The 13,143-nt window shown below is 44.8% G+C and overlaps 1 protein-coding gene across 1 annotated transcript in view; it reads right to left on the minus strand.

Annotated features, from left to right (window-relative positions):
* Positions 1 to 6,114: 6,114 nt before the first annotated feature.
* Positions 6,115 to 13,143, minus strand: part of LOC310729622 (uncharacterized protein) — a 441,633-nt gene continuing 434,604 nt past the window's right edge. The window contains exon 2 of the mRNA XM_083548039.1: positions 6,115 to 8,044. Coding sequence (XP_083404165.1) covers positions 6,847 to 8,044 — 1,198 coding nt within the window. The 3' untranslated portion in view covers positions 6,115 to 6,846. The remainder of the gene's footprint in view (positions 8,045 to 13,143) is intronic.

Below are 13,143 nucleotides of genomic sequence, written 5' to 3' on the forward strand. Positions count from 1 at the left end.
TCACCACTGGTGTCCCACAAGGCTCGGTACTTGGTCCCCTTCTTTTCTCCCTCTATACCCACTCCATTGGTGAAGTCATATCCTCACATGGGTTTTCTTATCACTGCCATGCAGATGACACCCAACTAATCTTTTCTTTCCCCCCATCAGATACCACAGCTTCCGCTCAGATCTCAGCATACTTGACAGACATATCTTCATGGATGAGTGCTCACCAATTAAAACTCAACCCCAGCAAAACAGAACTGCTGGTCATCCCAGTCGATTCATCTCCAGGTCAAGATCTCCAACTAACACTTCATGACTCTCTGCTTTCCCCTTCAGCCACTGCTCGTAACCTTGGGGTAACTATGAACAATGAACTCAATTCAATTCAGTTCAATTCATGTTTATTTGTATAACGCTTTTAACAATGAACATTGTCTCAAAGAAGCTTTACACAGATAATGTGGTGATTAAAAGTAAATATGTTCTTTGTAAGTACGTTTGTCGCTAATGAGCAACTGTGGCAAGGAAAAACTCCCCGAGATGGCATAAGGAAGAAACCTTGAGAGGAACCAGACTCAAGAGGGAACCCATCCTCATCTGGGTTGCACCAAATGTCAATTTGAAGCAGATATACAATGTTGCAGGGTACAGTGATGATGATCAGAAGCGAACTGTATCCTGAGTCAGTGTAGCAGACTGTTGATATTAACTACAGTCCAATCCATCCTCAAAGCTCCTGTTCTTACTCCGGAATTTTAAGGAACCACCCAAGGTGTTGATGAGAAACCATCCCAAGCTGCAAAGAGTGGCCTCCAGTCTAGGAGAACACTATCCAGAGTTAGGCCTGGACGAAGTGGGAAAATCCACGGAGGGGAGAGGGGCAGAAACAGTGGTCACTGGAGCCTCAGGAGCATGTTTAACTCAACCGAGAGAGAGATAGAGAGAGAGAGAAAGAGAGAGAGAGAGAGAAAGAGAGAGAGAGAGAAAGAGAGAGAGAGGGTGACATATGATCACATGAATATATGGATTATTAAGTGTCCTTATTGTTGTATGAAAGTTAATATCACTGTGCAGTTTGGACTCCGGCAAGACTCGCTATGGCAGCATAACTAAAAGGAAGAACCAGAAGGTAACTTAGACATGAGGGATCTCTGGGATAAGAGACGACCCACCACACCACTGTCAACAAACCTGAGTGAATGTGAGGGGACGACAGCATACAAATATACCAGTTCACCAAACACTCTATATCCATGTTCCCTCCAGATCTGAGCCTTTACCTAAGAAAAAAATCTACTGATTAAAGGTTTGACTAAATAAATAAGTTTTCAACCTCGACTTGAACACTGAGACTGTGTCTGAGTCCCGAACACTGGTTGGAAAGCTGTTCCATAACTGTGAGGCTTTATAAGAGAAAGATCTGCCCCCTGCTGTAGTCTTTATTATTTGAGGAACCAACAATTAGCCTGCACCTTTTGATCTAAGTAGGCGTGGAGGATCATCCTGGTACAGAAGTTCACTCAGATACTGCGGTGCAAGACCGTTAAGTGCTTTATACGTCAGTAGTAGTATTTTATAATCAGTGTGAGATGTAATTGGGAGCAGTGTAGATGATTAAAACAGGGGTGATGTGCTCATATTTCCTAGATCTAGTGAGGACTCTTGCTGCTGCATTCTGAACTAACTGAAGCTTATTTCTGCACTTACTCCAACACCCAGACAGTAAAGCGTTACAGTAGTCTAATCTAGATGTTACAAAAACATCAACTAGTTTTTCTGCATCCTGTAACGACATCATATTTCTAATTTTAGCAATATTTCTAAGGTGAAAGAAGGAGATCCTGGTGATATTATTCACGTGAGACTCAAAGAAAAGACTCGGGTCAATAATCACACCAAGGTCTTTGACAGCCGTACATGCTGAAACAGAAACACCATCCAGAGATGATACGGAATCGAAAAGTTTACTTCTAGCTGCATGTGGTCCTAGTAAAAGTACTTCTATCTTATTGGTGTTGAGCAGAAGAAAATTATTCAGCATCCCCTGTCTAATGTCCTTTACACACTCCTCAACATCGTTAAGCTGATCTCTCTCATCTGGCTTTGCTGAAATATACAGCTGTGTCATCAGCATAGCATTGGAAGGCGAATCCCATGTTTATGAATAATTTCACCAAGAGGCAGCATATATAAAGAGAAAAGCAGTGGGCCTAAGACAGATCCTTGAGGAACATCAAACTTTACCTCATAGAGTTTGGAGAACTCACCATTTACATCAACAAACTGATAGCGATCAGTCAATTAAGACCTGAGCCAAGAGAGAGCTGTTCCTTTTATTTCAACAATGTTCTCAAGTCTAGCAAGTAGTATAGTGTGATCAGTGGTGTCAAAAGCTGCACTAAGGTCGAGCAAAACAAGTAAGGAGACAAAACCCTGATCAGAGGCCAATAACAGGTCATTTACCACCTTAACTAGTGCCGTCTCTGTGCTATGATGAGGCGGAAATCCTGACTGATACGTTTAAAAAATGTTATTCATAAGTAGGTGTGAGCAGAACTGCTGTGCTACAACCTTTTCTAGAATCTTGGATATAAAGGGGAGATTTGATATTGGACTGTAGTTGGACAGCTGACATGGGTCAAGGTCAGGTTTCTTAATTAGGGGGTGGATAACTGCCAGTTTGAAGGATTTTGGTACAAAACCAGTGCTAATGAAAGAGTTAATTATTTTTAAAACAGGTTCAATTACCTCTGGAGTTATCTGTTTAAAGAAACTTGTAGGCAAGGGATCGAGAATGCAGGTTGATGATTTTGATGAGGAAATTAATGAAATTAAGTCATTCTCATGAATAGGAGTGAAGCTTTGTAGTTGATTGTCTGCTATAATTACACTGCTGTCTACAGGGTTACTTGTAAAATAATTTGGATTTATATTAACCATCTGAAATTCTTGCCTGATTTTCTCAATTTTATTATTAAAATAGTTGATAAAATCATTACTAACTAATGATGGTGTGCATGTGAGTGCAGTGCTTTTATTCCCTGTTCATTTTGCTACCGTGCTGAATAAAAATCTAGGGTTCTGCTTGTTATTTTCTATGAGGGTGGAGAAAAATGCTGATCAGCAGCACTAAGAGATTTTCTAGAACTCAGGAGATTCTCCTTCAATGCTTTTTGAAATACTGTTAATTTTGTTTGACGCCATTTACGTTCTAATTTTCGAGTGGTCTGTTTTAAGGTGTGTGTATGATCATTATACCACTGTGCTAATTTTTTCTCCCTGATCATTTTGGTCTTAAGGGGAGCTCCATCATCTAGAGTGTAACGTAACGTTGTTTCTAGATGTTCAGTGGCCCAGTCGAGCTCTGCAGGGTCAGACGGAGATCTATCTAATATCGTAATTTCTGGAAGATTGTTAATAAAACGCGCTGCTGTAGCTGATGTGAAAGTACACTTAACACGGTAACGTGGTGGGGTAGAAATGCAATGACTGAGGCAGATTTTAAAAGAGATGAAATAATGGTCTGAAATAGCTTCAGACTGTGGAATTATGACTTTTATTTTTAATCCAAATGTTAACAACAAATCGAGAGTGTGTCACCACTATGAGTGGGTCCTATAACATTCTGATTAATTCCAACTGACTCTAGAAGGACACAACTGCTGCTCTTAAGGAGTCTTCCTGATGATCAAAATGAATATTGAAGTCACCAATAATTAATGCTTTGTGTAAAGAAGGAGCTACATTTGTGATGAAATCTGCAAATTCTATGAGAAAATCAGAGTCGGGCCCCTGGGGGTCTATAAATAATAATTAGTGGAATTAACTGACTGGACCTGCTTTCAGACACTGAATATTTTATGTTGGTGTAAAGAACTTCAAATGTTTTACATTTTTGTTTAGTCTTTTGTGTGACGCTTAGATTATTATTATAAATAGCTGCGACTCCGCCTCCTCTGCCATTTAGACGGGGTTGGTGTATGTAACTATACCCAGGAGGACTCGCTTCATTTAATGCTACATATTCATTCGATTTAATCCACGTTTCTGTCAAACACATTATTTTAAACTCCTGGTTAGTAATAATTGAGTTTATAGTAAGCGCTTTTGACGTGAGAGATCTAATATTCAACAATCCTATCTTTAGATCAGAGGTGCTGCTGTGCATTCAGTCCTATTTAATTTAATGTTAATCAGGTTACTAAAACAGACTTTCTGATAATTCCTATATTTTGGTTTCGCTCGGGGGACAGACACAGTCTCAATATGGTGGATCCTGAGTGATGACTCTGTGCAGCTAGCAGACGGTCGGTTTAGCCTGTCTGTCTGCTCCCTGGCCTTGGCTCTAGACAGTCACTTGTTAACTAGTGCTGTTCTGAGACAAGTCAAGTCAAGTCAAGAGGCTTTTATTGTCATTTCTACTATACACAGTGGTACACAGTACACAGTAAAAACGAGACAACGTTCCTCCGGAACCCTGGTGCTACACTAAACAACAACAAACAAAACATCATAGAGCTACAACAGAAGCTACATAAAGTGCATCGAGTGCAACCTAGTGCAAACAGTGCAGACAGACAGTGCAGACTGACGACACAAGACAAGACAGAAAACCCAATATAGCGCCGACCAGTAAACTTACTGGTATACTTGATTATACAGTACTGTACGAGAAGACTGTAGAAAATATACAAACTAAAACTATACCCCAGAAGTGAGTATAAACAGAACAATGTAGTGCAAGAATGCAGCAGCAGTCAAAGGTGCAAAGAACAGCATGTAAACAGTATAATACAATGATAATGATAAATGTGCAAGAAACAGCATGTAAACAGTATAATACAGTGAAAAATTATAAATGTGCAAAAAACAGCAGTTAAGAGTGTGGTACAGTCAAGAATAATAAATAATAAACAAATGAATGGTGGTGGAATGGATTGAGATGAGTGTGTGTTAAGTGTTAAGTCCAGGAAAAAAAAAATAATAATAATTTACAGTTCGGTAACACACATTTAAGTGAGTGTGTGTGTGTGTGTGTGTGTGTGTGTGTGTGTGTGTGTGTGTGTGTGTGTGAGAGTTCTGCTTCATTTCTGTGTGTTGAGAAGCCTGATGGCTTGTGGAAAGAAACTGTTGCATAGTTTTGTTGTGACGGCCCGAATGCTTCGGAACCGTTTTCCTGATAGTAGGAGTGTAAAAAGTGTGTGTGACGGGTGTGTGTGATTGTCCACAATGCTGTGTGCTTTGCGGATGCAGCGTGTAATGTAAATGTCCATGATAGAGGGGAGAGAGACTCCGATGATCTTCTCAGCTGTCCTCACTATCCTCTGTAGGGTCTTGCGATCCGAGACGGTGCAGTTCCCAAACCAGGCAGTGATGCAGCTGCTCAGGATGCTCTCAATGGTCCCTCTGTAGAACATGGTCAGGATGGGGGGGGGGGGAGGTGGGTTTTCCTCAGCCTTCTCAGGAAATAGACACGCTGTTGGGCTTTCTTTGTGATGGAGCTGGTGTTGAGTGACCAGGTGAGGTTGTCTGCCAGATGAACACCAAGGAATTTGGAATAATCATTGGAGATTGGTCACTCTGTGCTCTCCTGAAGTCCACAACCATCTCTTTGGTTTTGTCAACGTTCAGAGACAGGTTGTTTGCTCCACACCAGGCAGTTAACCTTTGCACCTCCTCTCTATATGCTCACTCGTCGTTCTTGCTGATTAGACCCACCATGGTCGTGTCATCAGCAAACTTGACGATGTGGTTCGAGCTGTGCATTGTTACACAGTTGTGAGTCCGCAAATTGAACAGCAGTGGGCTGAGCACACAGCCCTGGGGGGCCCCAGTGCTCAGTGTGGTGGTGCTGGAGATGCTGTTCCCGATCCTGACTGACTGAGGTCTCCCAGTCAGGAAGTCCAGGATCCAGTTACAGAGGGAGGTGTTCAGGCCCAGAAGGTTCAACTTCTCGATCAGGTGCTGAGGAATGATGGTGTTGAATGCTGAGCTGAAGTCAATGAACAGCATCCTTACATAAGAGTCTTTGTTATCCAGATGGGTGAGGGCCAGATGGAGGTTTGTGGAGATGGCATCGTCCGTGGAACGGTTTGGATGATACGCAAACTGCATGGGGTCTAGGAAGGGTGGAAGCTGTGTCTTAATATGCCTCATGACGAGCCTCTCGAAGCACTTCATCACGATGGGTGTAAATGCGACGGGACGATAGTCATTGAGGCAGGAGACAGTAGATTTCTTCGGCACGGGAACAATGGTCGTTGTCTTTAGGAACGTGGGAACAACATTGCTGCTCAGGGAGATGTTGAAGATGTCAGTGAAGACATCTGCTAGCTGTTCTGCACATTTCCTGAGCACTCTGCCAGGAATGTTGTCAGGTCCAGCAGACTTCCGTGGGTTAACTATGCGTAGAGTTTTCCTCACTTCAGCTGTGGTTAGACAGAGCACCTGGTCAGTGGGAGGAGGGGTGGTCTTCCTCGCCTTCACGTTGTTCTGTACCTCAAACCGGCCATAGAAGTCGTTCAGCACATTCGGGAGGGAGGGGTCACGGTCACAAGCAGGTGATGTGGTCTTGTAATTCGTGATGGCCTGGATGCCCTGCCACATGCGCCGGGTGTCTCCGCTGTCCTGGAAGTGATTGTGGATTTTCTTCGCGTGTGTTTGCGCTTTGCCTCTCTGATGGCACGGGACAGTTTGGCCCTTGCTGTTTTAAGGCAGCCTTGTCCACTGATCTGAAGGCAGAGTCTCTTTGTTTCAGCAGCGCACGCACATTTGCAGTCATCCACGGCTTCTGGTTGGAGCGTGTAGTGATGGTCTTGGAGATGGGCACATCATCAACGCACTTGCTGATGTAGCTGGTCACTGATGATGTGTACTCCTCCAAGTTGATGGAATCACCATTGGTTGCAGCCTCTCTAAACATGTCCCAGAGTCAGTGCACTCAAAACAGTCCTGAAGAGCAGAAGTAGCTCCTTCTGGCCAGGTTTTCACCTGTTTCAGAACCGGTTTAGAGCGTCTGACGAGCGGTCTGTATGCTGGAATTAACATAACAGAGCAGTGGTCTGAGTATCCGAGATGGGGGCGGGGCTCCGCACGATACGCGCCGGGGATGTTTGTGTAAACAAGATCCAGCGTGTTCGCTCCTCTCGTTGCAAAGTCCACATGCTGATGGAGTTTAGGAAGCACAGTCCTGAGATTCACATGGTTAAAATCTCCGGCGATAATAAACAATCCGTCGGGGTGAGCATTCTGCAGGTCACTAATAGCGCCGTAGAGTTCACACAGTGCCTCCTTAGCATTAGCACTGGGTGGAATGTACACTTCGACAATGAAAACGGTGGTGAATTCCTGAGGTAAATAAAAAGGTCTGCATCTAACAGTCACAAACTCCACTAGCGATGAGCAGTAGCATGAAACGAGCACAGAGTTCTTACACCATTCCGTGTTGATATAAACACACACGCCACCACCGCGAGTCTTACCGCACAGAGCTGCGTTTCTGTCGGCTCGAAACAAGGTTAGCCCATCTAGCTGGATGGCGGCTTCCGGAACTCTGTCGCTGAGCCACGTCTCCGTGAAAACAAAGACGCAACAGTCTCTTAACTCTCGCCGTGTGGTTAGCTGTAGTCGGATGTAGTCCAGTTTATTGTCCAGGGAGCAGACGTTTGAAAGAAAAATGGACGGTAGAGCCGGCCGGCTAGGGTTAGCATTTAGCCTAGCACGGACACCCGCCCGCTTGCCGCGCTTCCGCTTCCTCGAACAGCGCTTTTGACGTCTCCTCTCCCGGCCACCGGCATCAGGTAACACCGACTGGGGGCCTGGTCTTTGTGGCCGAGGTCGCAGCAAGCCGAGGTCGCGAAGGTTGTCGATAAGATCATCATGCAGATTGTTGGTTGCATGATGCCTGTACTGTAGCAGTGTCTGGTGGTCGTACACATGAACACAGCTGACTCTGGTGTCCATGTATTGTGAAGGGTCGTGCTGAATATGGAGAAAGCACCATTTTTGGATCCGGAGAGGCCGCTGCGAGCTACTGCCGCGCCGCCATCTTGGATCGCTATTAGCTATACTACAAGAAATGAGAGCAGCACCTTCCCGGGTGGGATGGAAACCGTCCTGCCCTAACAGGCCAGCCTTGCCCTCAAAATTGCTCCAATTATTAATGAAGCCCACATTGTTTTTGGAGCACCACTCAGACATCAAGCAGTTCAGCGATCATAACCTGCTGTAGGCTACATCGCCACGTCGCATTGGGATGGGGCCAGAGCATGATACTGCATCGGACATTGCCTTCGCTAATTTACACACCTCTATAATATTACTCTTAGTAACCTCTGACTGTCGAAGGTGTATATCATTAGCTCCTGTGTGAAAAACTATCTTAGAGAACCTGTGCTTTCCTAAGAATCTAAGCTGACCTGCTATGTCCGGCACCCTGGCTCCCGGTATACACATAACCTGTGCTGCTGGTGCCCCTAAAGGTCTAGCTAATTTCACGTGCCTCAGAATGGAGTCTCCTAAAACCAGAGCTCTTTCAGGTTTCTCAGCGGGTGGTTCACTGAGGAGAGCAAACCTGTTAGACACGTCGAGCGGAGAGGAATGGTGCTCCTGTGAGCAAGCCTTAGCGTTAGCTTTGGCTTTGCGAGTATGCTGCCGATATTAACCTCACCTAGGGCATCCAGACTTTCCCCTGCAGAACCTGGACTGGTCTCACACTCACTACTTCTCTCTAGACTCTGGATGCGCTCCTCTAATGCTAAGATCTCTGTCAAAAAGCAAACTAGCTTACACTTCTTACAGATTAAATTATCGCTAACAACGGAGAAAGACCGACTAAACATGTCACATTTCACACACTGAATGAACTGGATGTTCGACATAGCAGAGATTTTCCGTACCTTAATGTGATTACTGTAGTGTGTGTTCGTAGTTTTGGTGAATGTCCTGCTTTCAAACTCTCAAACAGGGAAAAAAGCGCTCTCCCGAAAGCAAAAAAAATAGACGAGACGGAGCCAATGAAAAGTGAAGGATGCAGGAAATCAAAACGATATTTTGATATTTTAAAGCGATGAAAGCTAGAAAAAACGAACTGTAAAAAATTTAAAACGCCGATACAAACAAAATTCCCGGCAAATATTTCAACAACAGTAAACACGAACTGACGTCACTGAACTCACACCTGCCATGCTTTTATGAACTGTCCTTCTTCCCACATGTTGCTAATGTGTCTCGTTCTTGTAGATTTCTTCTCCACAACATCCGAAGGATTTGACCATTTCTGTCAACACAGGCTGCCCAGGTGCTTGTTCATTCTCTTGTAATTTTAAGACTGGACTACTGCAACTCTCTGCTGGCAGGTCTTCCCCTGAACGCTATCCGTTCACTGCAAATGATCCACAACGCAGCTGCACGGCTTGTGTTCAATCAGCCCAAGTTCTCCCACACCACCCCACTGCTGCCCTCCCTTCACTGGCTTCCAGTAGCTGCACGTATCAGATTTAAAACACTGATGCTTGCCTACAAGGCCAAAAATGGACCGGCGCCATCTTACCTTAGAGACCTTATCACATTTCGCACTGTACCACGCTGTCTGAGATCCTCCAGCACTGCTCGACTGGTATCACCTTCTCTCAGAATGAGAGGTAAGTACACTTCAAGGCTCTTCTCTGTTCTGGCACCAAGGTGGTGGAATGAACTTCCCCTAGATGTCCGTACAGCGGAGTCCCTGACTATCTTTAAGCAATGACTGAAGACCTACCTCTTCCTGAAACACTTAAATTAGCACTTTCCAAGTTTGTAGAATTCTAGGGTTATATTTATATAAAGTTTGTAATCTGGCGTACCAGCGTAGATTTATTCATTACTAGAGACTCAAAGCATTTTTGTACGTCGCTCTGGATAAGGGCGTCTGCTAAATGCCGCAAATGTAAATGTAAAAGGGAGGTGTTCAATGGCAGGTAGTTGGGTGCTAATATCGCGTTGGGCGATTTTGACCAGCCTTTGCAGGGCTTTACGTTTACACACAGTGGAGCCTCCGTACCATACAGTGATGGAGTTGGTCAGGATGCTCTCGATGATGCAGCTGTAGAAACTCTTTCAAATCCCTGGGGACCGATGAGCTTTCTTGAGACTTCTCAAGAAGTACAGGCGTTGCTGTGCTTTCTTAACCAGAGCAAATTAAATCTTGACTTGACTTAAATCTGGAGACTCTCTATACCTCAGTTCTGTTGATGTTGACTGGGGAATGTCTCCTGCTGTTGGATTTCCAGAAGTCCACGATGATTTCTTTAGTCTTTATGGCGTTGAGGGTCAGGTTGTTGGTGGCACACCATGCTGTCAGGCTTTGGATCTTTTCCCTGTAGGCCGATTCGTCATTGTTGTCAATCTGGCTGACCACGGTGGTGTCATCTGCATACTTGATGAAGATCTTGAAGTTATACAGAGGAGCACAATCGTGGGTGGACAGGGAGTAGAGTAGTGGGCTCAGAACACAGCCCTGTTGGATGCCAGTGTTCACAATGAGGGTTGAGGATACCTGGTTGCCCAACCTAACAGATTGAGGTCTGTTGGAGAGAAAGTCCAAAATCCATCTGCAAGTGGAGGTGCAGATACCCAGGTCACCAAGCTTAATGATCAGTACAGTGAGGAGGACTGTATTGAATACAGAGCTAAAGTCAATAAACAGCATTCTAATGTAGGTGTTGCTTTTACCCAGGTGTGTGAGGGCTGAAAGAACAGCTGTGGAAACTGCATCCTCTGTTGACCTGTTCGTGTGATAGGCAAACTGGTGTGGGTCCAGTGTAGGTGGTAGGCCCGCAGTGAGGTGATTCAGGACCAGTTTTTCAAAGCACTTTATAGCGAGTAGGGGTGAGTGCAACTGGGCAAAAGTCATTCAGGCATTCGGCAGCTTAGTGCTTAGGCACAGGTATGATAGTTGTGGTCTTCAGGTGTATAGGAACCATGGCTTGGGCCAGTGACAGGTTGAAAATGTCAGTGAAAACCTGTGGCAGTTTTCCAGCGCATGCTCTGAGAACACGTCCCGGTATGCCGTCCGGACCTGCTGCCTTGCGTGCATCCACTCTGCTAAATGCTGAATAGATGTCCGTTGTTGAGAGTGAAAGTGGGCTGTAAGCAGTAGAAGAGTCCGTGGTTGAGTTGAAATGTCCTATCGAAATGAGCAAAAAAGTGATTGTGTTCGTCCAGTTGGAAGTCACTGCTGGTCGGTTGAGATCGAGCTGTTGGTTTGTAGTCCTTGATAGACTGGATGCCTTTCCACATGTGTCTGGGGTCAGAGTTGTGGAAGTGCTCTTCTATGTGGAGTTTGAATGTAAGCTTGGTTCTCCTGATGCCTCTTTTTAGGTTGGCCCTGGCTCTGTTGTAGTCCTCTACGTTGCCAGATTTAAAGAAAGCATCTCTTGCTTTTAAACAGGAGACCAAATTCAGAGTTCATCCATGGCTTCTGTTTAACCAAATCAAATCAAATCATATCAAATTTTATTTGTCACATACACATACATACAGGGTACGACATGCAGGGAAATGCTTTTTATGACGGTCCGGCATGAGGGAATGGGATGGGGAGAAAAATAAAAACAAAGAAAAAGAAGACAGATAGATAAAGTATAAAACTATATAAAATATAAGAAAATATATAAAGATATTATATGAGTAAAAAAAGGTGTATATACAAAATATGCTTATAGAAGTAAACAGTAAAACAGTAAACAATTTAAGGGGGTTTATGTGATTGTCCTTCAAGTGTCTGTGTGCGGTATGGTGTGGTATAAAATATAAAGTGCATTGTGCTGTGCGAGTCCAGAGCTAAAGTGACAGTCCAGAGTTTAAAGTGTCGTAGTGCGAAAAGAAAAATATGTGCAGAGAAAAAGTGTGATGATGGAGAGAGTGGGCCACTTTTAGATCCTGGGTGTTTCCTGGTTCAAAGGAAACCCTGCGGGAAGAAGCTCCTCCTCATTCTCTCTGTGTTCAACAAAAAAAAAAAGATCCATTATTGGGATGGTTGAGGTCCTTTACAATCTTCCTAGCTCTGGTTCTGCACCGCATGCTGTAGATGTCCTGCAGGTTAGGGAGCTTGGTGTGGATGGTACGTTCAGCTGAACGCACCACCTTCTGGAGGTCTCACCTGTCCTGCATGGTGCTGTTCCCAAACCAGAAAGTAATGCTACCCGTCAAAACGCTCTCAATGGTACAAGTGTAAAAAGTCTTTAGCACCTGAGAGGGAAGGTTAAAGTCCATTGAAGTCCCAGATGATACAGACGCTGCCAGGCCTTCTTCACCAGGGTGTTGGTGTGACAGGACCAAGACAGGTCCTGTGTGATGAGAACACTTAGGTACCGGAAACTGTCCACTCTCTCCACTGGGGTCCCGTTGATGTTCAGCGGTTGGTATGACTGCTTCTGCTTCGTGCTGAAGTCTACTATTAATTCCTTAGTCTTGCTGACGTTCAGGAGAAGGTTGTACTCCTGGCACCATTTCTCCAGGTTTTTAACTTCCTGTAGGTAGGCCATCTCATTGTTGTTGGGCCACCACAACATTGTCATCAGCAAACTTGATGATGGTTGTGGAGTTAGAAGTCGCCACACAGTCGTATGTGTATAGTGAGTACAGCAGGGGGCTCAGAACACAACCCGGGGGGAGCTACAGTGCTGAGGGTGAGGGTGGATGAGGTGTGTTTTCCCACCTGTACGGCTTGTGATCTGTCTGTCAGGAAGTTAGAGATCCATTGATACAGCAGCAGGCTGAGTCCCAGGACTTCCAACTTAGAGGTGATTGTGGAGGGAATTATGGTGTTAAATGCTGAACTGTAGTCCACAAACAGGATATTTGTATAATTATCATTTCTGTGGTCCAGGTGGCTCATCGTAGTGTGGAGGAGATATGCAATGGCGTCCTGAGTAGAACGATTCTGACGGTACGCGAACTGTAGAGGATCCAGTGTGTCTGGTAGTGATGAAGTCTCTGACCAGTCTCTCAAAGCACTTCATCACTACTGAGGTCAAGGCTCAGGGCAATGGTCATTAAGGCAGGCGGGCTGGGGTTTCTTCGGAACAGGAACAATGGTGGACTGTTTGAAACATGAGGGGACAACAGATTGTTCCAGTGAGAGGTTAAATATCTCAGTGAACACCGGTGCTAGTT

This window comes from Silurus aristotelis (genome assembly GCF_946808225.1).
Source record: "Silurus aristotelis genome assembly, chromosome: 1".
Taxonomy (NCBI): Eukaryota; Metazoa; Chordata; class Actinopteri; order Siluriformes; family Siluridae; genus Silurus; species Silurus aristotelis.